At 41.7% G+C, this 22507-nt stretch overlaps 2 protein-coding genes across 2 annotated transcripts in view; one reads left to right on the top strand and one right to left on the bottom strand.

The window, feature by feature from the left end:
- Nucleotides 1-7837: 7837 nt before the first annotated feature.
- On the top strand, nt 7838-21288 carry slc12a9 (solute carrier family 12 member 9). The gene is made up of 14 exons (XM_049591689.1): nt 7838-8098; nt 11683-11916; nt 12055-12189; nt 12294-12431; nt 13319-13621; nt 13758-13865; nt 14096-14207; nt 14297-14454; nt 14533-14615; nt 14706-14830; nt 16735-16927; nt 17022-17196; nt 18483-18629; nt 18711-21288. Exons 2-14 carry the CDS (start codon nt 11712-11714, stop codon nt 19550-19552), a joined length of 2724 nt encoding a protein of 907 aa, XP_049447646.1. The 5' UTR covers nt 7838-8098; nt 11683-11711; the 3' UTR covers nt 19553-21288.
- The window catches only part of hsd20b2 (hydroxysteroid (20-beta) dehydrogenase 2), a 10825-nt gene continuing 9442 nt past the window's right edge, over nt 21125-22507 (bottom strand). The window contains exons 11-12 of the mRNA XM_049591690.1: nt 21692-21841; nt 21125-21601 (exon numbers count right to left, since the gene is read on the bottom strand). Of these exons, the coding sequence (XP_049447647.1) occupies nt 21458-21601; nt 21692-21841 (294 nt within the window). The 3' untranslated portion in view covers nt 21125-21457. The remainder of the gene's footprint in view (nt 21602-21691; nt 21842-22507) is intronic.

Here is a 22507-nt window from a genome sequence, read left to right as displayed (position 1 = left end):
TTGCAGAAGGATCCTCAAATCCGGGCATGAAGCATGTTTCAACCACACCCATCTCTTAAATACTACTAAATCCCATGACCCCCCTCTGATCAAACCACTCTGCAGGTTTGAGATCCTTGTCTCATAAAAGTTTTATCTGTTCACAGGGAGTGATCTTCTAAGTTGCTCAAGTCAGAGGTCCCTACATATTTTTATTTATGATCATATGTTTTGCAGGGAGCAGCACCATAAAGTACTATGAACATACATGTTAATCCTCTCCACTTCTGAATGGAACATTTACAGTATATATATATCATGCTGTTCCAGAGATTTTTGAGGTCTAATAAAGAGTTGAACTAATGGTTGGATCAGGTGATGGAGATTCAGTAGGGGAGAGCGGGGTCAGTTGGAACACTTCTGTATGTACATGAAGTAACCTTCCATTGCTCACAGACGTCTTGGTTCTCGCGAGAGCACAATTTGAATTTGCTCAGCGAGTCACTCTGGCAATCAGTAATGATGCTCATTACCCATGCCGTTGGAGCCGAGCTGCACCAATCACATCGGTGTATCTGATATCGGCGGGCCAGAGGCGAGCTAAACAGATGACGACAGCGCTGCGACGACGAAGTCCGGAATCAGTCAGTAAACATTGCAAAATGGCTACGGATGAACACCAGTTGTTTGAAACGGCTTTGGCCGCTACAATGAACGAGTTAGACTTGGCTTTTTCTCTAAAAGAGGAACAGAAGATGGCGCTCGAGTCTTTCCTTTGCAAGAAGGACGTTTTTGCTGTTTTGCCAACCAGATATGGCAAGAGTCTAATCTACCAGTTAGCTCTGCTGGTAGCTAAGCTCTGGATACGTCACCCCGTGTATTGTTCTGATTGGTCGTAGTGTTATCCAATTGCGTGCAGTGATATTTTCAAATGCATGCTTGGTGCCGCCCCTCGAGTTGGGCCATTTGCATTACTCATAGCCAGACCCTAAATCTTTCTAGATTTGGGTCTGGATTTCCAGGCTAGTCTTGGACAGTAATGAAAATAATTTGATCCCTGAGCACACACAGGTGTCTTCTAACAGCTTCTTAATTTTCCTAGGGCCCAACCCGAATGTGAGAGGCACGATTTTGTTAAATGTAGAAGTTCAGTATCCCAAATTCCTCCCCAGGACGATTATGGAAGCAGGGAGATAGGGGCAGTAGGGACATCTTGTTCTGGGCTTAGAAAAAAAGTATTGGGAAAAAAATTGAAAAATAGAAAAATTGAAAAATGTTCATTTTTCTTTGAAAAGAAAAAACATTTGTGAAGTCACTGTATTTTCATAAATTGCTTTGTCTTTCTTCAAGTCTTCATCTGAGTGTCACCCAACAGCTCATGGGCTACATGTAGCCTATAGGTTTATGTGGGCTTTTGAGTTTGTTTTATTCTGCAAAATAAAGTCAAGAACAACAACTTAGGAGTTAAAAACAGTTAAACTGTTGAACCATGGGGCGCCCATGGTTGTACAAAGGTGCGTGTGTCCTTATGTAGCGGCTGCAGGTTGGTCTCCTACCTGTGACCCTTTGCTGCATATCATCCCCTCTCTCACTCCCTCTTCACACCAAAGCTGTCCTATTCAATAATAACAAAAAGCCCCCCAAAAACTCTTAAAAACAAAAGTTAAACTGTGCAAAATCAAACTATGTTCATGGGTTGGAATGTAGACCTCTATGAAGTCCATGCATTTTGTACATTGCCTGATTCAGCTCAGCAGTCTAAAACTCTTAGTAGATTTAGCATTCACCTGGTGACCTCACAGCGGGCCTCTTTCAGTAAGTGAAAATGTTGTTTTTGTTGATTTGCATCAAGGTACGAACTATAAACACTACTGTCCCAACTGTCCCAGGGAGAGTAGACACACTTTGGACTACTGTGCTACCAACACAAATCCTGACAGCTAACGCTAATATCAACAGATACAGCTGGAAATCAGCTCTCCATTGGTGTGATTTTTATATGTGTGATCACTAAAAACAGTATGGTAGAAGAAAAATAACAAAAGAGCCAAAAATGTACTTACATGCTGTAGATTTCAAAACTGTAAATAAAATGTTAAGTAGAGTCAGACGGTCTCCACCCTGACATTGAAAGTGAAGAGGGTGTGGCTGAGTATGAGCATGGTGAATGGCATCGGCATAAACCCTTTTCATACAGAGATCATGCTATTGCAAAGTCCATATGAAGTTCATCTTTATGCCTCCTTTGCATTTTTACACAGAACCAAACAACAGCAGCATCATTCCGCTCCAGCTTGTGATTACACACTGCATCGCAAAATCAGAAGAGGTATGACAGCCATGACATGGAAGACAAAAGCGTCGACCTCTAGTGTTACATATAACATCAACAACAACAAGAACAATGGCATTAGCAATCATTTACCGCCCCTATTATATGGCAGCTCATGTGGTCCTCTGCTCGGAGCTAAGGAGCTCCTGGGCCTCATTGTTTTTCCAATTTGCAGACATTCACGGCTGCTGTTCTTCTTCTTTGAGTTAGCCGCTAATTGCTAACAGCAACTTTTTAAATCTCCCACAGGGGGTTGCAGGCATAACATGTTGTCAAAACGTCATACCCACACAGACACCATAATGGTGCTGTTACTACCTCCTGTGGCGGATTAAAGGCGAGACCACTCTGTCCCCACATTCTGAGATTGTATCGTATGTACAGCAAGGTGAGGCATCATGTTGGCATGATGTTCCCGCCTTGAGCAGGCAGAGTAAAAGGGGCTGCAGTTGCCTTTTATTTCTAAAATCCTGGAGAAAATTGTCTGTGCACAACTAAAAACTTTCCTTGATGATTGCAATATTATGGAGGTTTTTCAGTCTGGTTTTAAAACTTTGCATAGCACAGAAACTGCCCTTTTAAAAGTTTTTAATGACATTTTAACGGCAAATGATAGTGGCAACTATGTTGTTCTTGTCCTGCTCGACTTGACCGCTGCCTTTGACACTGTAGACCACAACATTTTGTTAAAACGTCTGCAGCAGCTAGTGGGCATTGGTGGTAGTGCCCTGGACTGGTTCAGGTCCTACTTAGCCGACAGGACTACGTGTGTTGTTCGGTGCATGTGAATCCTCCTCCGCTCCGCTTTTATATGGGGTCCCACAGGGTTCAATTTTAGGACCCCTGCTTTTCCCCCTGTATATGCTTCCCCTAGGGTCTATCCTCAGAAAGCATGGTGTCGCTTTTCATTGCTATGCTGGTGACAGCCAGATATATGTCCCTCTGAGTGAGAGCGATGCCTTTTCCCTCAAACCCCTGCTGTCATGTCTTGAAGATATCAAAGCCTGGATGGCCCTAAACTTTTTAAATTTTAATGAGAAAAAAACAGAGGTGATGGTGTTTGGCCCCAGCGGCTCCTGTGTTTCCTCCCCTGTTGATCTGGGTCCTTTGGCAGTTTATACAAAGTCTACTGTTACTAACTTGGGTTTTAAGATGGAGAGTGATTTTAAATTGGACCGACAAATTAGTGCAGTTGTAAAGTCGAGTTTCTTTCACCTCAGGCAGCTTGTGAAGGTGAAGCCTTTTCTTGCACATCAGCACTTTGAAGCAGTAATCCATGCCTTCATCACATCCCGGCTGGATTACTGCAATGCACTTTATTTTGGAGTTAGCCAGTCCTCCCTTGCACGTCTCCAGTTAGTCCAGAATGCTGCCGTCTGCTAACTGGAGTACGAATGAGAGAGCACATTACACCCATCCTGGCCTCCCTCCACTGGCTGCCTATGCACTTTAGAGTTCATTTTAAGATCCTTTTATTTGTTTTTAAATCTTTAAATGGCCTCTCCCCGCCTTACCTCTCTGAGCTTCTTCACCCCTACGCCCCTGCCCGGTGCCTCAGGTCAGCTGATCAGCTGCTCCTTGAGGTACCGAGGTCCAAGCGAACGCTTAGAGGAGACCGTGCATTCTCCGTTGCTGCTCCAAAAATGTAGAATAATCTACCTCTGCACATCAGACAGGCCTCCTCACTGTCTGTTTTTAAAACCCACCTTAAAACCCACTTTTACTCACTGGCTTTTAACCCAGCATGAGACCTCGCTCTGTTTTTATTTGTTTGTTGTTGTTTTTATTGTTTTTTGTTTTAACTGCTTTTTATTATCTCACTGTTTTGTTGTTTTATGACCTCCTGTGTACAGCACTTTGTTTCAGCTGTGGTTGTTTTAAAGCGCTTTATAAATAAAGTTGAGTTGAGTTGAGTTGAGTTGAGTTTCTAACTTGCTAAAAAGGCGCTATCCCAACTCACCCCCTGTCCCAGCTGACCCCGTTCTCCCCTATGAGGTATATAAAATAACATGGCTTGGGATCTGATTCACAAATTCTCCCAATATTCTATTGAAATCATTCGTCACTGCAATAGTGTTGTCACAACATCTATAGTCAAAAATCGGTTTTGCTCATTTTTACTTCACTTGGACTCACACAAACACACCCATTGTTATTTAGATGACAGTGTTTTTATATGTCTCACAATATTACATTTATCATGTTTTTTTAGTAGAAAATAATTTTGGAACATTTAACAAAGTAAAAGTCATGCTGCGGGGCTATTTTTTTTAATGACTCAAGTAATTACACAATTACTTGTATTATCCGGGTTTTGGTCAGTGACGTTAACACTGACCTTTTAGAACGAAGCAGTGCCTTACTATTAGCAGCAGGTTGCAGATTGTTCAGGCTGATGTCATTAACATGCATGCTGCTGCCCATACCTGCAGCCCCTTGATGCTGTGTGTCATAGTTCTCTACAGGTGACAGTTTTAGAACCCACTGTTGGTGGTGTGACCATCACTGACCACTCAGGGGGAACGACACTGTGTTTATATTGACAAAGCTATCTTTAATAAGTTGCCACTTTATGAATCTTTGGTTTTAAAACTTAATAATATGGGGCACCATACTCGTCCACAAGTTTTGCATTTCCTTGGAAATCACATATGTGAATACAGAACTGGGGAAAAATTGCAAGCACCTATTTATGCTCCACATAGTGGAATAAGCTTCAGGGACCGGTTGCATGGACATCACATTTGGCTTTACTTCATTCTACCTGACTTTGACCTGTCCCTTGTTCGTGGACACTTTTATGCCATCTAGTGTAGTAAGAGCACAATACACTAATCCATGTAAAAACAAGATGGCAGCCATCCCTGCCAAGTCAGTCTGCAGCCGATCCAAACACAACAGAGGATGAGGTTTGAAACCTGATCACATTTGATGTTTAAAACTCGTTTATTTATGATTAATAAAGTTCAAAATTCGATATGGCAACAAATTTGACCAACCTTAGCAACAGTAACAAGCTAAGACATTGTTAATTAGTAAGTACTTATTTGAAGATGTTGGGACTTTATTGTTGGTTATTTGAGGACATTCCGTCTCTATTATGATTGACAGTTTCTATACTTATTGTGTCCTACTGATTCCAAATAGCTAGGAGAAATTAAAAATGCATACCAAACAAACCTTTTGGGTCTCAAAAGGTTAGTTATGACACTTAAGGCTTAATTTATCTTAGCTTAGGGACTTACACAATTGCACAGAATCCCTTAAAAGGTTTCCTTTGATAAGGAAAAAGTAATTTACTGCGCTGGGAGAGATTTTACAGTGGTTCAAGTTTCCACGGAGACAGTTTGTTTGCTTGGATTCAGGCTTGAAACTCCTGTTATCGTCTCACAAAGCAGGCTTACAGTTAGATAGTGGAAAAAATGAAAACTACATTGGTCAGAAGAGGAAAAGATTTTACTTCTGGAGGAATACAATCATAGAAAGCACAAACTACAAAGTGAACTTAATCCCCAAACTAGAAAACAAAAAACGGTTGTAGGAAGAAATTGCAATGAAAATCAGTTTAATCAAATCTAGAGCGTAAAATCCAAAGCGTATCCACTGTGTCCTCCTGGTCGCAGAACACTGTTCTCAGGGTGTTTTTTCCACCATAAACCCGGTCATGTTGCAGTTAAGATAGAGTCAGATGAGGGGTTTTTTTACCTTGCTTTGGTGCTAAGGTCTTTTGTGGCCCACGGATTCCTTAAGTATAAGATCAAGACAGGGAGAAAACCATAAATACTTAAGCAAACATTTAAGGGTGTTTTGTGCAACCAATTTTATTTTGAGGAAGCCCTAACTAGGACTTTAAGTAAAATCTTAAGGTGTGTTGTACAACTGGCCCCAGCACTTCTTAAACTGGACAAATTTCTGAGCCCACAACAGATGAAGCTTCTGTTGAGCGATGCTTTATATCATGAACGCTCCTGTTTCTCTTTCTGTGCCAGATTTTTCCCTGTGAAGTGTACTTGTTTTACTGTTCCTTTTGTTTGTCTTGCAGTCATGTTTTGTATAGGAGTGTTGATTACACACTTCTTAAAATAACTTATCATGATGGAGTGTTTGCAGGGCACTGTTGCAAAAGAGAGCTTTTCTGTCATTTGGTTTCCCCTGATTAAACAAATAAAGGTTGTAAAGATAATAATGATTTAACAGTCCAGCAGGGTTCATGAAAAAAAAGGCATATCATGCACTAGACCCTCTGTGTTTCTCTATGGGTGGCTGTTTGTGGAGAGAACATTACAATTTTGCATGTTTGTGTAGTGTTGTAATAAGACATGGACAAAGTCTTGGAACCCATTGGTGAAGGAGCATGTTAAGAAAGATTGTGGAGATGCTGCATGTCCAACAATTAACCCTTTGAAACCTGAGCAATTGACTTGGTTTCTTAAAAAACATGGGGGAAAGGCAGTGAGAGAGGAAAGAAGAAATGGCCCCAAAAAATTAGCAAGAAATTAGTAAAAAGAGAAAATTAAAAATAGGATAAAAAAGGAAATAAAGTTAAAAACAAACAAGGAAATGACCTGGAAAAAGAGCTTTAAAATTATAATAATTCTGTAACATAATTTTAAATAAATAGTAATGATAATTATAAAGCTTTTCCACAATTTTTTTTTAAAATAAAATAATAATGTGTTTTTTGCAATTTGTAGAACATTTCTTACAAAGTTGCTCATTGCCTTTTCCCCCATGTTTTTGAAGAAATTGCACCAATTTTCTCAGGGTTCAAAGGTTTTAACATTCAGGTTAGTCCTTCCCATAGACTTCCTTTTTTTTATTTCAAAACTTTATTTAACATATAGGAATTTTACAGAATGCAAAACTTCAACATTACACATTTATGTCATATATCAGATATGCCACGGGGGGTAAGAGTTTACAAGAAAATATTAAAATGATCACAAATATTAATGGTTTTGATTACCTTTTGATTAAGGGAAAATTTAATGGAATCAATGCACTGCTTGACCTCACTGTAGAAAGCAACAAAAGAAGGTTTTCTATGTGTAAACTTACATTTGTGAATGTGAAATCTTGCTAAAAGTATTATGAGATTAATGATAAATGTTTCCTTGGGATTCCTGTTAAAGTCAAAGAGTCCAAACAGCACATCCTTCCAGTTTAAATTTCCCATACACTTCCGCATAAGATCCCCTCTGTGTGTATGGGCGTCATCTCTGTCACAACAGTGACCCCTGGTGGTGAAGACTGGTATTACAGTCCAACTTTACATCCGCGCCTCGTGCCCGTACAGTACAGTATGTTTATGTTTTCTTAGTGCACAGGCAACAACAGATAAACAATTTAAAGCACCACCTCATGCACACTTAGTGTCAGCTCATACATCATTGGGGATGACGTCACGTCTGTTCGCAAATAAGGGGCGTGGTTATTTGAGCCTGGCAGTACCTTTGCTCATATTTGAGTTATGTCTGCCCTCCCCTCCCAGCAGTCACATGGGCGGTTTCTGCTCTCCCGTGACACTTTTGAACAAATAATAAGGGGCCGAGGCGTGCCATGGCTGCTGTGTTGTTATTGGGCAGCACATTTTACACAGCATCCAACTCTCGGGACAGCTCAGTGCCGTCCGCCGGCCTGTGCCGTCATATCTCACTGTCCACTGCGCATCTGACCCGGGACACATCTAGCAGACACACACGGCTGAGACAAGCAGAGGAGACAGCCTCAGTGAGCATCTGGAAGAAGCAGGAAGTGTGTGAAACTGTCTCGGGGAGCTTCGGCGAGGTAAGAGTGTGTGTCCTCGGTGTTTCAGGGGGGGTAGTGAACATCACAGGGTGTGTATAGCCGTAAATATCCTGGATGTTGCTGTGTGAATGGAGCACTTTACACCGGGTGTGTTGCTTTGTGACAGCCGGACCCGGCGAGGACACTTCCTGAATGAGAGCCTCAAAATGTCAACAAACATTTACCCAAGATGCAGCTGCAGATGTGGCGTATTGTTCAACCATGATGTTTTACCTTGTTTGCCCCCAAAAAGACGTAAAGTTTTAATGCCGCAGTTGCTCCACCCTCATGCTACGTATATGTGACGGAAACGGTGATTTATTTTGGTAACCGGCTTGTTTCTGAAGTGAGGTCCGCGGACCCTGAGAGGGCCTCTGTACATAGGCTTAAGCGGTCTGCAGAAACATCACATGTCAGCTGAGTGCGTCACTATCAGCATCCTGCAGAAGATGAACATGGGGCTTCATGCCACCTGCAACACAATAAAGGAACCAACAGAGTAAACCTTACCGATATTGATCAGTGCATGTAGGATGCATACAGTTCTCACTGCATATTATACTTCCCTGTTTAAACCGCTGACAAGTCATCCCCCCATGATGGGGCTGTCAGATGGATTTTACTCAACACTTACAAATGTTGTGCAACTAATTAAAAAATAAGTGTTTTAACAGACTTCCATTCAGCCAGTGGTGAAAAGAAATGCCCATAATTACAGTAGCTCAAACAAATCTGTCAATTCTGGATCAATCGTCAGTCTAAAACTCAAATATATTCAGCTAATCTTCAGGCAGGACAAACAAAAGCAGCAAAGCCACATCCTTTCTGCAAGGATCTGTCAGTGTTTGAGATTTTGCTTGAAAAATGGCTGATACTGATCTGTTATCAAAACACATTCATTTTTTAACAGCTAACTGATTATAATACACTCATTATCTCAGCCCTATAATATCATGTTAAAGTCCTACTGTAGGTAGACAAGAGTGAGTAACTGGGTGTGACCCTGATGATAATTAGGACTTAATGTCTCGTCATGTCCCATCATGTTTTGTTGTGTAAGACATCTGTCCTAGAACAGTCATGTGACTCCTGCAGCTGATTTAATATCTTACAGAGAGGAGTATTGTTGAGGCAACAATGGCAATAGCTTCAGTGATGAAAGCCGCCTCCTCGAGAAAGAATGGGAAAGTTACGCTGGCGTCTGAGAGACAGAAAATACCCAAGGTCACCTGTGCACACAGAGGCACGCTCAGGCTGCTCAGCTGAGGTTTGCACTCTTCTTTGAGCTGCGTGTAAAATCAGACAAGTAGCTGTGAATCAGCTGACTGCAAATACCCGCCTGAGGTGTGAAGCAGCAGCTGTCATTAAGAAAAGTGAAACATAAACTTCTTGTAGGCTCTCTCTGGTGGGATTTCCCTGCTTGATCTCTGTATTGTTTATTTAAGGGATGTTAGGAGGGGAAGTGGCTGACTGGGGGAAAAGGAACAGAACAGGTACTACACTGTAGTATCAGGTGACTTTGTGGCACCTGGGTGCTGGCAAACTTGTTTGACTTCAACTGCATGCTGGTGTTGAGCCACTGAATCTGACTTGTGAATGTTGAGGTTTATCTCGTCAAATCCCAATTTCTTATCAGCTGCTCAAAAGCCTCAAAACTTCTTCTTAAAGGAATATGTCGCCCACAAAACGCCCCATTTGTACTTCAGTTAGCCATGTTACCTTGGATTTGTGAAGACAACAGTTTTTCTTGCAGGCCTCCACAGAAAACTGCAAAAATATTCTCTCAGATGACTCGTGCAGTAAAATTCAAGTCTCATTGATCTAGGCCTATGCTCAGTACTTCCTAAACACGTGCATTTTCACTAAAACAATACTATTTATAACTGAACAGAAAATGAAACTCATCTATACTCTCTTCAAAGCCAGACTCAAATACTTAGTTTTTGTAGTGAACGTACATGTGTGTGGGAAGTACTGAGCATACAGCTGGATAAATGACACTTAGATTACATTACATGAGTTGTTTTAGAGTTTGTGAACGGATGTTTGCTATAGTTTTTGTTAAAGACGGTCCCCAATCAATCAATCAATAAATCAATATGTTGGCCTTTTTTCCATGGAGGATTGTGAGAAAAACAGTTTTCTTTGTGAATGGCACGACTAAATGTTTCGTAAATGGTCATTTTGTTTTTTAAAGTAAACACTGTTTGTATGAGACTGGAAGCATTCACGAGGCAGTGCGTGACATGTTACTGTTCAGTGCACATGACGATCTTCATTAATAGGAAGTGCTAGAAAGGGTAGAAACGTCCCTGTGTGTTTTTGTGGCTTGTTACAACACAATGTAAAACAGAGTTAACAAAAGCCGCTATGTACATCATGACATATTACTGACATAATATTCTGCATTACTAATAAATGCTCTCACTTTGTCCCTCAACATGATTTTTTTTTTTAACAAGACCATATATTGCGTGTAAAAACACAGATAAATGTGGACCCTGTGCAGGACATGTTACATCCTTTACCTCGAAGGCTTTCTCGCAATATTTCAGGGGGAAAAGGAGAACTAGTCATGGGACATACTTAAAGATATCTGTTTGCCTGCTGGCCTAATGATGACAAAGCTGAAAGAAAAAAGAGACTGTGATCTTCATAGTCAATCGCATTCCTCTTTACTGTACTAGCACAGTGCTGTATAACCAGGCAATTAACAATATTTTAAAGGTCCAGTGTGTAGGATTTATGAGGATATATCGACAAAAATAGAAAAAAATATTCATTACTATTTTAGTTTAAGTTAAAGCTTAAGTTAGTTTAGTTTATACTCATCTGAAACTGCTGCTGCCAGAGTTAAAAGATGTGCCAAATCAATTCTAGCCATGTTAGAAAACACATCAACATTGGGCATGACAGCCCTCCGAGATGGAGTCTGGGCTTTTCCGAGGTGCGTTCATAAGCTGTTTATTTCATTGCAGATATTTATAATGATTCCCTGAAAGAACAAAGCAGACACGCCTTATTGCAAGATCCAAATCTTTGTCAAAACTTGCCGTGATTTTTCGGTGTGTAAGTTGTTGGCTCAGAGGTTGGTGTTGTTGTTTCCTGTGGTGAAGGAGATGTGGACACGGCACACACAGATAGCGGAAGGAAGGGATAATGCTGGCCTAAATCAGCAACCCAACGGCAGGTTTATAGCCACAGCGTGCATCCAGTTTCCCCAGAATGAGCCGTTTATATCCACAAACGGAGCAGGTCCTCCTCCACGTAGTCCACCATGTTGTTTCTACAGTAGCCCAGCACGGACAAACAAACACTTGCTCAAACAGGGCTACTTGCGTTTTCACAATTTCACTCTTTTACATCGGCCACTACAAGTCTACTACGTGCTTAGCACCCAGGAGAAGTTACAGAGGGTTGCAATCCGCAACCTCACCGCTAAATGCTGCCAAATGCTACACACTAGACCGTTAAAGATGAGCGGTTAATAAGCATGTTAGATTTCCCTTTAGCAGCTGATTAAATTCTTCAGTTACGTTTATTTCCATTTGAAACCTGCCCTCATTTATTTCTTTTTCTCACAGGGTGAGCAGACTAATCCCTCTCACCAGCCATGTCAAACGAACGCACCCCTCTGATCACCTCGGGGGTATGTGGTCTGGCTGTGACTGCAGCAGCATGCGGCACAGAACCAGACGCCACCCCCGAATCCGGCTCCGAGACCCGAAGTAAAGACCCTCGACAACTGAACACTTTTTTCGGGGTGATGGTGCCGACCATCCTCTCCATGTTCAGCATCATACTGTTCCTGAGAACAGGTGAGCGATGTGTGTATGAAGAGATCAGAGAAGCTGTTTGGGGTTGTAGTCAGTGGGTGTTTGTATGAGTCACTTACAGTATAACTGAGTCATTGTGCTGTACAGTAGAGACTAACAGTGACGCGATCTCTCTTGCAGGGTTCGTGGTTGGTCACGCAGGACTGTTACAGGGTCTTCTAATGGTGATTGTAGCCTACACCATTATATCTCTCACAATACTGTCCATCTGTGCCATTTCAACCAACGGTGCTATACAAGGAGGTGGAGCCTACTGTATCCTTACGGACCAAACCGTTAGGTTCCTTGAGTGTTGTTTGATAATGCTTAAAGTTTCACTCATTTCAGCTGAAACATCAACCTTAATAAAGTGTAAACAGACATGATAAGCAGGTCTCTGGGCCCGGAGTTTGGAGGAAGCATTGGTTTGATGTTCTTCCTGGCCAAAGTCTTTGCGTGTGGAGAGTATGTTCTTGGTCTTGTGGAGGCGATACTTGACGTATTCGGTGCGGATCCTGGTAAGTTTTTGCTTATGTTCTGTTCCAAGCTCTGTCATCGTCTTATTTAGCAAAGGACTCAAGTTACATGACTTCAGTTTAAGCCAGACTTAAGACACAAATTTGGTTACTTTAAACTCGACCTGACAAAATCTAAAAAGACTTGCCACTCGACTTGGAGTCGGCAATGAACTGATTAGGTGTTGGTCAAGGTCACTGTGACCTCATCTGTCTCATTCTTTTGAATGTGATATCTCAAGAAGGCCTTGAGGGCCTTCAAGTGTGGCACAAACATCCACTTAGACTCAACAATGAACTGATTTCAGTTTGGTGGTCAAAGGTCAAGGTCACTGTGACCTTGCCTCTGTGTCATTCTCACAAAAGCTCACAATCTCAAGGATACCTTAAAGACATGTCCTCTAATTTGGCACAAACGGCCACTTGGACATTGATTACAGTTTGGTAGTAGAAGGTATAAAAAGGTCAAACATGTTTTTGCCATACCTCAAGAATTCACATGCTAATTGTGACAGCATTTCACACAAATGTCTGAAAGGATAAAAGGATAAAGGGATGACATTATATATATCCAAAAGGTCAAAGTTCACCTTCACCGTGACATCATAATGTTCTGCAAAAGCACTTGATGTATGAAGATGTGTGTGAAGCATCCATGTTTTCACAGACGTGGATGTAAACTCTAAGTGCAACTTGACTGGTTTGTGGATTTGACTTGTTTAGGACTTTAAACTCAAAGTTTAGGACTTGGAAATTGACTTGCGACTTGACTCAGGACTTGCCTTTCTTGACTTGGGACTTGCAAAGCAATGACTTGTTCCCTTCTGTCATTGAGTACACACTTATTCTTGAAAAGTCTCAGTTTTCTGTTTCCTCTTTCTCTCTTATAGAGTCATCTGTGTCCCAGGGGATACGGGTGCTTCCTCAGAGTTACTGGTACACAGTGCTGTACTCCACTGTCGTCCTTCTGCTGTGTCTGCTCGTGTGTCTGGTCGGCGCCCACATCTACTGCCGTACCGCCTTCGCCATCCTGCTGGTGGTCACTGTATCCTTGCTGTCCATCTTTGTCAGTTCTGTGGCGGTCAAGCCTCGTGATTTCGTCATCACCCACAAGGGATCTGGCAACGAGACCCTCCGTTACAATGCCAGCTACACGGGCTTCAATGCCACCACGCTGAGGAACAACCTGGGCCGTGAGTGTTGGGGCAAGATGTTGGTGTTTGTGAGGATATGAAAGTACATCCACAAGAAAAGCTACATGGCGCTTGTAAATTTAGGGGCATCTATTACAGGTCTCACTGTTGTTCCTCTTTTGTGTCCTCGTTGCAGCTGGTTACTCTTTGGACTACAGCACCAACTCTGTCATGTCTTTTGCCACCGTGTTTGCCGTCATGTTCACCAGCTGCACTGGCATCATGGCCGGAGCCAACATGTCAGGTTAAAGCTTATTGTCTTACTTGTATAATCACATAGCAGTGAAGAGTGTCATTGGAATGTGACTCATTGTGTCATTACTACTTTTACTTCTGAATTATGTTCATGCAATCACACAGAGCAATATCAAACAATAGATATGTTTATACACATATTGCAATTAAAGTAAATCTGCATTATACACACACATATGCACATGCTTATGTTTGCTCTCACTCCACATCTCTCTGAAGGGGAGCTGAAGACTCCGAGTATTTCCATCCCTAAAGGCACCATTGTAGCTGTCTGTTACACTTTCACGGTCTACGTCCTCCTCTTTATCTTGATCAGCGCCACCTGCGACAGGTCTGAAATGCTTCATAATAGTGTTGTAATAAGCAAATAAGCAGTTGAGGTCATGACACAAATTATAAGTAATTTGCTTCTGTTTTTAGGACTCTGTTAATTCAGGATTATGGGTTCCTCCAGAGAATAAACATCTGGTCGCCGTTCATCACCATCGGGATATACTGTGGTGCTCTGTCAGCTGCGATGTGCTCTCTGATCGGAGCGTCGCGTATCCTCCATGCTCTTGCTCTGGATCAGCTCTTTGGTAAGGCTTGATGTTTTTGTTCATCACATCAGTGTCTTCCTCAAAAGTTTTCTAAGAGACTTTTGTTTTCCACCACAGGTTTGCCGTTAGCCCCAGCTGCCATCACATCAAGCTCGGGGAATCCGTGGGTGGCAGTGCTGTACACCTGGGGTCTGGCACAGGTGAGCAGAGTTTCTGCAGTGTGCACTCGCATATTTTTAGAAATACAACTGGTGGCCTGAGCTGTGGTTTGTGGTGTGTTTGTGTTTCAGTGTGTAGTGTTCGCAGGCCAGCTTAATGCCATAGCAAGTTTGGTGACTGTTTTCTACTTGCTTGCCTACGCTGCGGTCGACCTGGCCTGTTTGGCTCTTGAGTGGGCGTCAGCACCAAATTTCAGGTAATAAAAGATCAATTACTATTAAAGGAAGAATAAAAAAAATCAGTAGGCATTGCAGTCATATTTTTCAACAATCTGTAATTCAGTCCAACAGTAAAGTAAAATCAGAATTCAGAATAAAGGTAAAATATTACAATTTAAAGACACACCATGCAAGATTTTTCTTAAAAAGAATGAAATGAAATAAATAAAATGTATAGACTCATACAGAATCAATCCCTCTCAGTCATCGCTTCTGACTCCCTTGGAGTATGTGGCAGTGTACTTATCTGCAGGGACCTTGCCCTCTGCCTGTGTTTGCTTTTCTTATTTTGCTGCTGTCGTGACGTTTATGGACTGCAACCTGCTGCAAATGGGAAGTTTTACAAAAAGGTAGCGACCAGGTGCAGACAAAGAAAATCGCAGACACTGTGCCAAAGAAACACAAAATATAGGGAGCTGAAATCACCAAGCAGACAAAGCTCACTCCAAAACAAGAGTGAATCTGGGGTTGGTTTTTATCCACTGACGAGCGCTGAAGGAACGTATGGGGATGAAGAGCTATCTAGAGTTCACCTGCTTTTTGTTGGACACGTAGATGTCGGCCTTTAGCTTAGTTAGCTTGCTAAAGTACTGGCTTTTCAATCACAACAAATGTCACATTGCTAATAGGGTTGTAAATCAGTTTAAGAGTTTACGATATGATGCATCAATTCGGACAACACTATGTTATTTGATATTACAAAGTCCGCCACAGTTTGACTTCAGGTCAGTTCAGGGGCCTGTGATTGATATGAGATGACATTAGTAAATATCCTCGTCTTGTTTTTTTGGCTGCTAGGTGCTAGCACTTTTTGAATGTTTAGGAAGGAGGTGCACTTGGACGGACATGCCATGTGAATGTTATGTGGAAGGCGATTCCTGAATCAAGCTGGTACAACTCGGAAACCCTTTTGCTCTGAGGTGACAGTGCTAACCGGTGCTGCTCTATGCTGCCCCTAAATATCCTAAATATGACAATATGTATTGATGTTTTCACTTTGCATCAATAAAATCTGCCCCCCTATTGCCCCCGAATTATAAGCTGGAGATGCGTCTCACCTCAGATTCTTCAAGTTGAGCAGTATGTTTTGTGTGTTTTGTTTTTTGTATATATTTTTTGTCAGTCAGTGTGCAGTGTACTTCAGATGATGTTTCGATCCCCAGATGTAGCTGTAGAGTGAGCGCTCCTTGCTTTCACTCTGCTCTCCAGAGTGTTACAGATAGTTGCAGACCCAGAGCCAGGGTGAGTCTGAGCGAGATGGAAGCAGCTACCAGGAGGAAGAGAGGCTTTTCATAACATTTTAATCTGCACTCTGCTTAGAAGTGGTGAATTTACAGCTCACAGCAACTTAATACGATGCAGCTTCTGGCTTTTGTTTGATATCTAGTTTCGGAGAAAAATACTGTTGCACATTTATGACCTGTGGTTAGCATGTATTAGCATGGAGGGCTAACTTGCCTTGAGCCTGTTTGACCTGACAAACCCTGTTCAGACTCTCAAACTATTTGAAAAAAAATAGCTGATAATATAATATAATATAATAAGGTTTAAATGTTTGAACATGTTGCATCATAAGGCCATACGTGTGGCCATAGATTATGGCCCATGATGTAGGAACAAAACTAAAACTGCTCAGGGGCACTAGTAAATAAATATAAAGTGGCTTTTTTTTTAGAGAGTACAGGCTCATAAAGTGAGGTTTGAAAGCCAGAAGTTTTAGCCTCAGGCCTCAACATCACAAAGGTTAACAACCCAATCAGCCTCGCTTGGATTTATTACCGTCATATATTTAATGGGACAATAAAATAATATTTATTGTCTCTCTCTGCTTCTGTTTTTCATGTGACCGTCAGCCACAGTTTTTTGTCTCTGTGTTTCACAGACCGACCTTCCAGCTCTTCTCCTGGCACACCTGCCTGCTGGGCATCCTGAGCTGTTTAGTGATGATGTTCGTCATTAACCCCGTGTACTCCTCAGGCAGCATCGTCCTCCTGTTACTGCTGCTGCTTTTCCTCCACTACAGATCGCCCACCAGCAGCTGGGGCTACATCAGCCAGGCTCTCATTTTCCATCAGGTATCTTGACTCATCCAGACACACACACACACACACACACACACACAGACATGTGCCACAGTTTGTCAACAGTGCTGTTTGTCTTTTGGTTTAGGTGCGCAAGTATCTGTTGATGCTTGATGTGAGGAAGGACCACGTGAAGTTCTGGAGGCCGCAGGTGTTGTTAATGGTGGCCAACCCTCGCTCTTCCTGTCAGCTCATCCTGTTTGTCAACCAGCTGAAGAAGGGAGGACTTTATGTGTTGGGCCACGTGCAGCTGGGAGATCTGGGTAATTCTCTGCGGATGGTCTGTGATGGCCATCTGCACCTAACAGTATTAAATTACTCTTATCTTTGGATCATTGTGGAGGTTAGGTAGTCAAGTGAAAGTAACCTTCTCATGTGCCTGGAAGCCTTTCACTTGTGTGTCAAATCAACATGGCATCATGTGATGCTTTTTTTAGTTCATTCAAAAAGCACATGAACAGGCTGAGCAGGAATTATAACAGAAGGTTACATATCAGTAAAGCTGTGTAACAGCTCTGACCGGCCTACCTGAAGTCCACCGGCACCATCATGGAAGACTACCTCGTGGGCTTTCACTTTCCATCTGCTGCTTCTCTTGCATTATTAATAATAGAATAAATTTCCTCTGTATCACTGTTGTATCACACCTGAGAGTTTAAACCGGCTGTCTTTGAATTCAGCCACATGTCTAGCTCTTTGTTTATTTTGCTAAACAGATATATCCTTTCAAACTGTAAGAAAATGTGTTGCGTGTGCAGCACAAGGGTTCAGAGAGCAATGTGCTGACACTTTCTCTCATTCATTCACTCACTCACAGTTTGCTTGTCTGCCCCCTGGTGACCATTAGGATACACTGCAAAGTGTACAAACAAGACATAACTTGCTTGCAGTGTTGTTAACAAGCAACTGAGCTCAAGTACTGAACTTAAGTGAAAATTTGAGCTACCTTTGTTCCATCCAGTATTTTTTTCCTTCTACTTTATACTCCAGCACATTTTACTGGTTAATATTGCACCTTTTACTTCACCACATTTGTTTGACAGCTGGAGTTAGTAGTTAATTTTCAGACTTTGGGCTCTGGGCTGCTTACAAAGAGGTCAAATTATACAATATTTGGTATAAAAATTTGTTAAGAATAGTCAACCACTGGATCCACTCGACAAAACTTAGTATATATAAAGTCTGCCACAACCAGCTACCACAGTTAAATGCTATTTATGCATTGATGCATCACTGTTAACAATCTAATAATGTTATAAATAATAAATCAGGCCCAGGGGACATTTGACTGCAGAACAAGTACTTTTACTTTCAGTACATTTAACTCATAGCACATACGTTCTTCTACTTAGGTAAGATTTTAGATTCAGGACTTTCACTTGTAATGGAATCACATTATTTTGTGATTACTTAAGTTAAAGACCTGAGTACTTCTTTCACCCCTCCTCTGAAATTCTGCTGAGATCTGCATCTATTAAATAAAGCCCTGTATTGTATTACATTATTCAGTTTTATGCAGTGAATTCATTTCTGCCTTTCCTGTGTTTAGACTCCCTGCCATCAGACCCAGTCCAGCAGCAGTACAACTTCTGGTTGAGCCTAGTTGATAAACTCGATGTGAAGGCCTTTGTAGACCTGACGCTGTCTCCCTCTGTCAGACAGGGAACACAGCATCTCCTGCGCATCACAGGCCTAGGTAAGTTCTGATTTCTCTTATCCCTCTACATTCAGTAGATTTTGATGTTACTTTATCTGAACTTCTGTCTCCTTCTACAAGGTGGCATGAAGCCCAACATGCTGGTTTTGGGTTTCTATGACAGCTGCACTCCCGAGGACTTCTTCTTACAAGATTCTGCATTCTGTAATTCTTCTGTGGGACAAGGGAGTGACGGCGAATATAATTTTGGAGTTGACTTGCCTTCATTACAGGCCCATTTCCCCCCAGTGCGACATGTTGAGAGCCCACGCTGGCTATCACCAGAGGAGTACATAGGGATCATTTCTGACGCCATTAAAATGAACAAGAACGTGTGCCTCGCCCGCTATTTCTTCCAGTTAGAGGGAGAGGATAAAGACAGCAAGGTGGATGGGTCTGAGCGGACAATAGATGTGTGGCCTCTCAACCTGCTCCAGCCAGGCAGCCGTGATTATGAGGACGTTTGCAGCCTCTTTCTGCTGCAGATGGCCTGCGTGCTCAACATGTCCAACAAGTGGCGCCATGCAAGAATGAGAATCTTTCTGAATGTGGAGACTGAGTCCAGCGACCAGGGTTGGGTGGTAAATGAAGAGACGTTCAGAGAGCTGCTGAGGAAGCTGAGGATCAGGGCGTCAATAAAGATTGTGCCGTGGGACTCTGTGGTGCAGCACCACACTCAGCCAGACGGGGAGCCCCCTGCAGGGCCGACACAAGCTCTGTCCGAGGACTTCCTGTCCGCTGTGAACAGTATGTTGATGGAGCACAGCTCGCAAGCTGCTGTTCGCTTCCTGTATTTACCTCGACCCACCGCCCAGCGCAGCCTGGCGCAGCAGTACTTGGCTCAGTTGGAAGCAGTGACCAATAATTTAGGGCCAACGCTGCTGATTCACGGTGTCACCCCAGTCACATACACTGACCTGTGAGCATGTGCAGTCGTGAGTTTTGTCCATTGATCCTGTAGGTGCAGCAAAGTCTCATCTGTATAAATATAAACTCTGGTTACATGTACAAAGTTACACCGTGGATGCTAAGGACAGTGTGCAGCACCGCTTATTATATGTTTACCTAATACAGCTTTTGTCTTGTTTTACTCTTGCTTACATAAGGACTACAGTCAGTGTGAGTGCATTTTTAAAATACGCCACTTGAGGACATTCAAATAGGATATTTTCCTATTGACGTATACTTGAACTGTCTTGGTGAATGAGCCAAGAAATGGGGGAATACTAACTAACTTTGTGGGTATGAGTTACTTTGATATATAACCTCTTGTTTGCATTAGCTTTAGGCACGTATGAGACAGAAATTAGGAATGCGTCAAAACACATATTGTTTGGAACAATACGGGTTGTTTGAGACAATAGAAATGTCTAGATACAGTTTCAGGGATAATATGATGAATTTGTGATACCAACTGACCATAGTAAAAACAAATTATGATAATATGTTACAGGGATAGTTCAGTTTTTTTAAGTCGGTATTTATGGGGTACTCGTCTGGTGGCTAAAATACATTTTGTTGCTAACTCCTATCCACTGTAGTGCATCACTTAGCATCCATGTCGGACCCCAGCCTGCTTCTTCAAACTGGGGGCATGCTGCCTGACGTCTCTTGTATGTAATAAACTAACTATGGATAAGTACCCTGTACAGCCTGACTTCAGAAAGTCTGAACTATCCCTTTAATGCATAGTAATTGGTTTTTTTAACTCCTGTTTTTTCTTCTGTCTTTATCCTACGTTGCCACATCTCTGATGGACCAAATGATCCAAAGACTTTATGTCTCTGAGCTGAATTGAACTCTGACTTCTGTTTTCCATGTTCCTCTGTTGCTCTTGAACATGCATCTCTAGTCTTCACAAAGGGAACTGTTTTATACATTTGACCTCAGAATGATGAACAGCATGTGTTGCTGTTGTATGTGCTAACTTGAAACGTATGTTGGAATCGTGTGCTTCATAATGGCGACTGTCAAAAATACACACCAAAAAAAAAGGGTTATACTGATGGTTACTCTGGAGCTCCATTCTTATCCAGTCTTCATTAGGACCGGGACTAACGATTAATTGGACCAAATCAAGATTGAAACCATAGAAAGTTGTCACTTTTTTAACACAATTAATTTACCTTAATGTAAATGTAACTGTTTTCTTGTCATGTGTTTTTTTGTAGTGCCACAACACTCACACGAAACTTTTCACAAAACACAAATGGCAAGATGCTGAAAAAAGTCATTTGCACATAGTGATGGTTATAAAATAACAGTGTCTTGTAATGGGCCAAAAATGGCATGGCACTTACATAAAAATGCATTTATGAATGAATGCACAACTTTTTGGCATCTTCCATCTCGAGTTGTAGTTAATGGACTGACGCTTGTGTACTAATATCTGTTACTGCGGATGTACTAAACTGCTCATAGGAGTAAATATATGCCAAATGTACTATGTATTTGTATCTTTGTAAATGTAATACTGCAAGATATTAACAGAAAAAAATATTTAAAAGATTTCTTTAATGCAACACAAACACACTGTCTGTACATCGATTCAAATAGTATAAATATTAATGAAACAATGGAGACTTAGTTATACTTGGCTCCATAAAGAAAAACCTCATGCAATAATAAAGGGTGAATAAATGTACAAAATATAACAAAATATACATGTATATTGCAGCCTATTTATTACAGTAACCTTGCTATGATATTACACACATTGTCTGGGAAGCGGACCTAGAGTGGAGATATTAAAAAGCCTCTATACAGCAGTAAAAGTCGTAGTTCATGTCTGTAAGAACTTCAGCTTCTGTGCAGATGCAGGAACATGACTACTCCTCCTTTTCACCAAGCCTCTCCTTCTCCCTGCACACTTTTAGATCATGTTTGCTGTCATTATTGAGGTTTCGTAGCTTTCTTATGAAGAATGATGACATACGTAACCAGTTGGGCACGAGCATTGTTATAGCAGCGTTCTGTAGGATGATGGAAGAGAGAAGGAGAGACAGTAAGACATCATAGCAGCCGAATGTTTTTAAGTGATCACAGTCTCTTAGCCATCTGACCTGGAGTGCATGGGACAGGCAGCCGTTGGTGTAGCAGGTGTGACCCACAGTGTTCAAGGCCTCACGGGCGAAACTGGGAGCACTCTTCACAAAGCAGTTGGTTTTTAGGTTTTGTGTCATGTTGGTGGACACCATGAATGGGGCCACACACTGTGGAAAAATTGACATATTGAACTTTACATCATAGGCCAACATATTACTGACGGACTCTCAACAAAAACACCTCTGACACTGAACAATGCTTAATCCAGTGTAGGGTATTTCCTTCAGTGAGCAGCAGGGGGCGAAGGTTCATTTCTTAAACTGCATGCTTTCCCAGCCAATAAAAGCACACTGATGATTGTAGAAACCTTAAATGTATATCTTTTATACAAGGACACTGCCTTTGTATATGCTCTACCCACTAAGCCACAAACTGCCCAAATTTATTTACTTTTTTTGCATTTTTACAATTTCAGATCAGTGACTGGATACAACAGTTTTAAAACTGTGTTATAATTGCACATGGCTTGAAATGTCACTATGCTTACTATGTCAAGTGCTCAGAGTGTGGAAAGCTCTTTACTTGCAGTTTCCTGCTTGAAAGGAATTCCCTGGTAAAAGCTCGTCGAAGAGTTGCGGTTTGGATTTGCCCTTCAGGCAAGTTTGTAATTTGTACTAAAAGGAATATGTTGGCATGTCATAGTAGGAAAAGCTCAGGTGAAACTGATAACATTAACAATGGCTGAGTAGAAATTAATACACTTGTGCTTTTCCTACTATGACAAGTCAAAATGTCTGCCTTTATAAAAAGTGTATGTATTTTAAAGGCTTGGC

This window comes from Epinephelus fuscoguttatus, linkage group LG12 (assembly GCF_011397635.1).
Source record: "Epinephelus fuscoguttatus linkage group LG12, E.fuscoguttatus.final_Chr_v1".
In the NCBI taxonomy this organism is placed as follows: domain Eukaryota; kingdom Metazoa; phylum Chordata; class Actinopteri; order Perciformes; family Serranidae; genus Epinephelus; species Epinephelus fuscoguttatus.
Note: the sequence above shows the minus strand (reverse complement) of the source record. Positions and strands in the feature narration are given on the sequence as shown.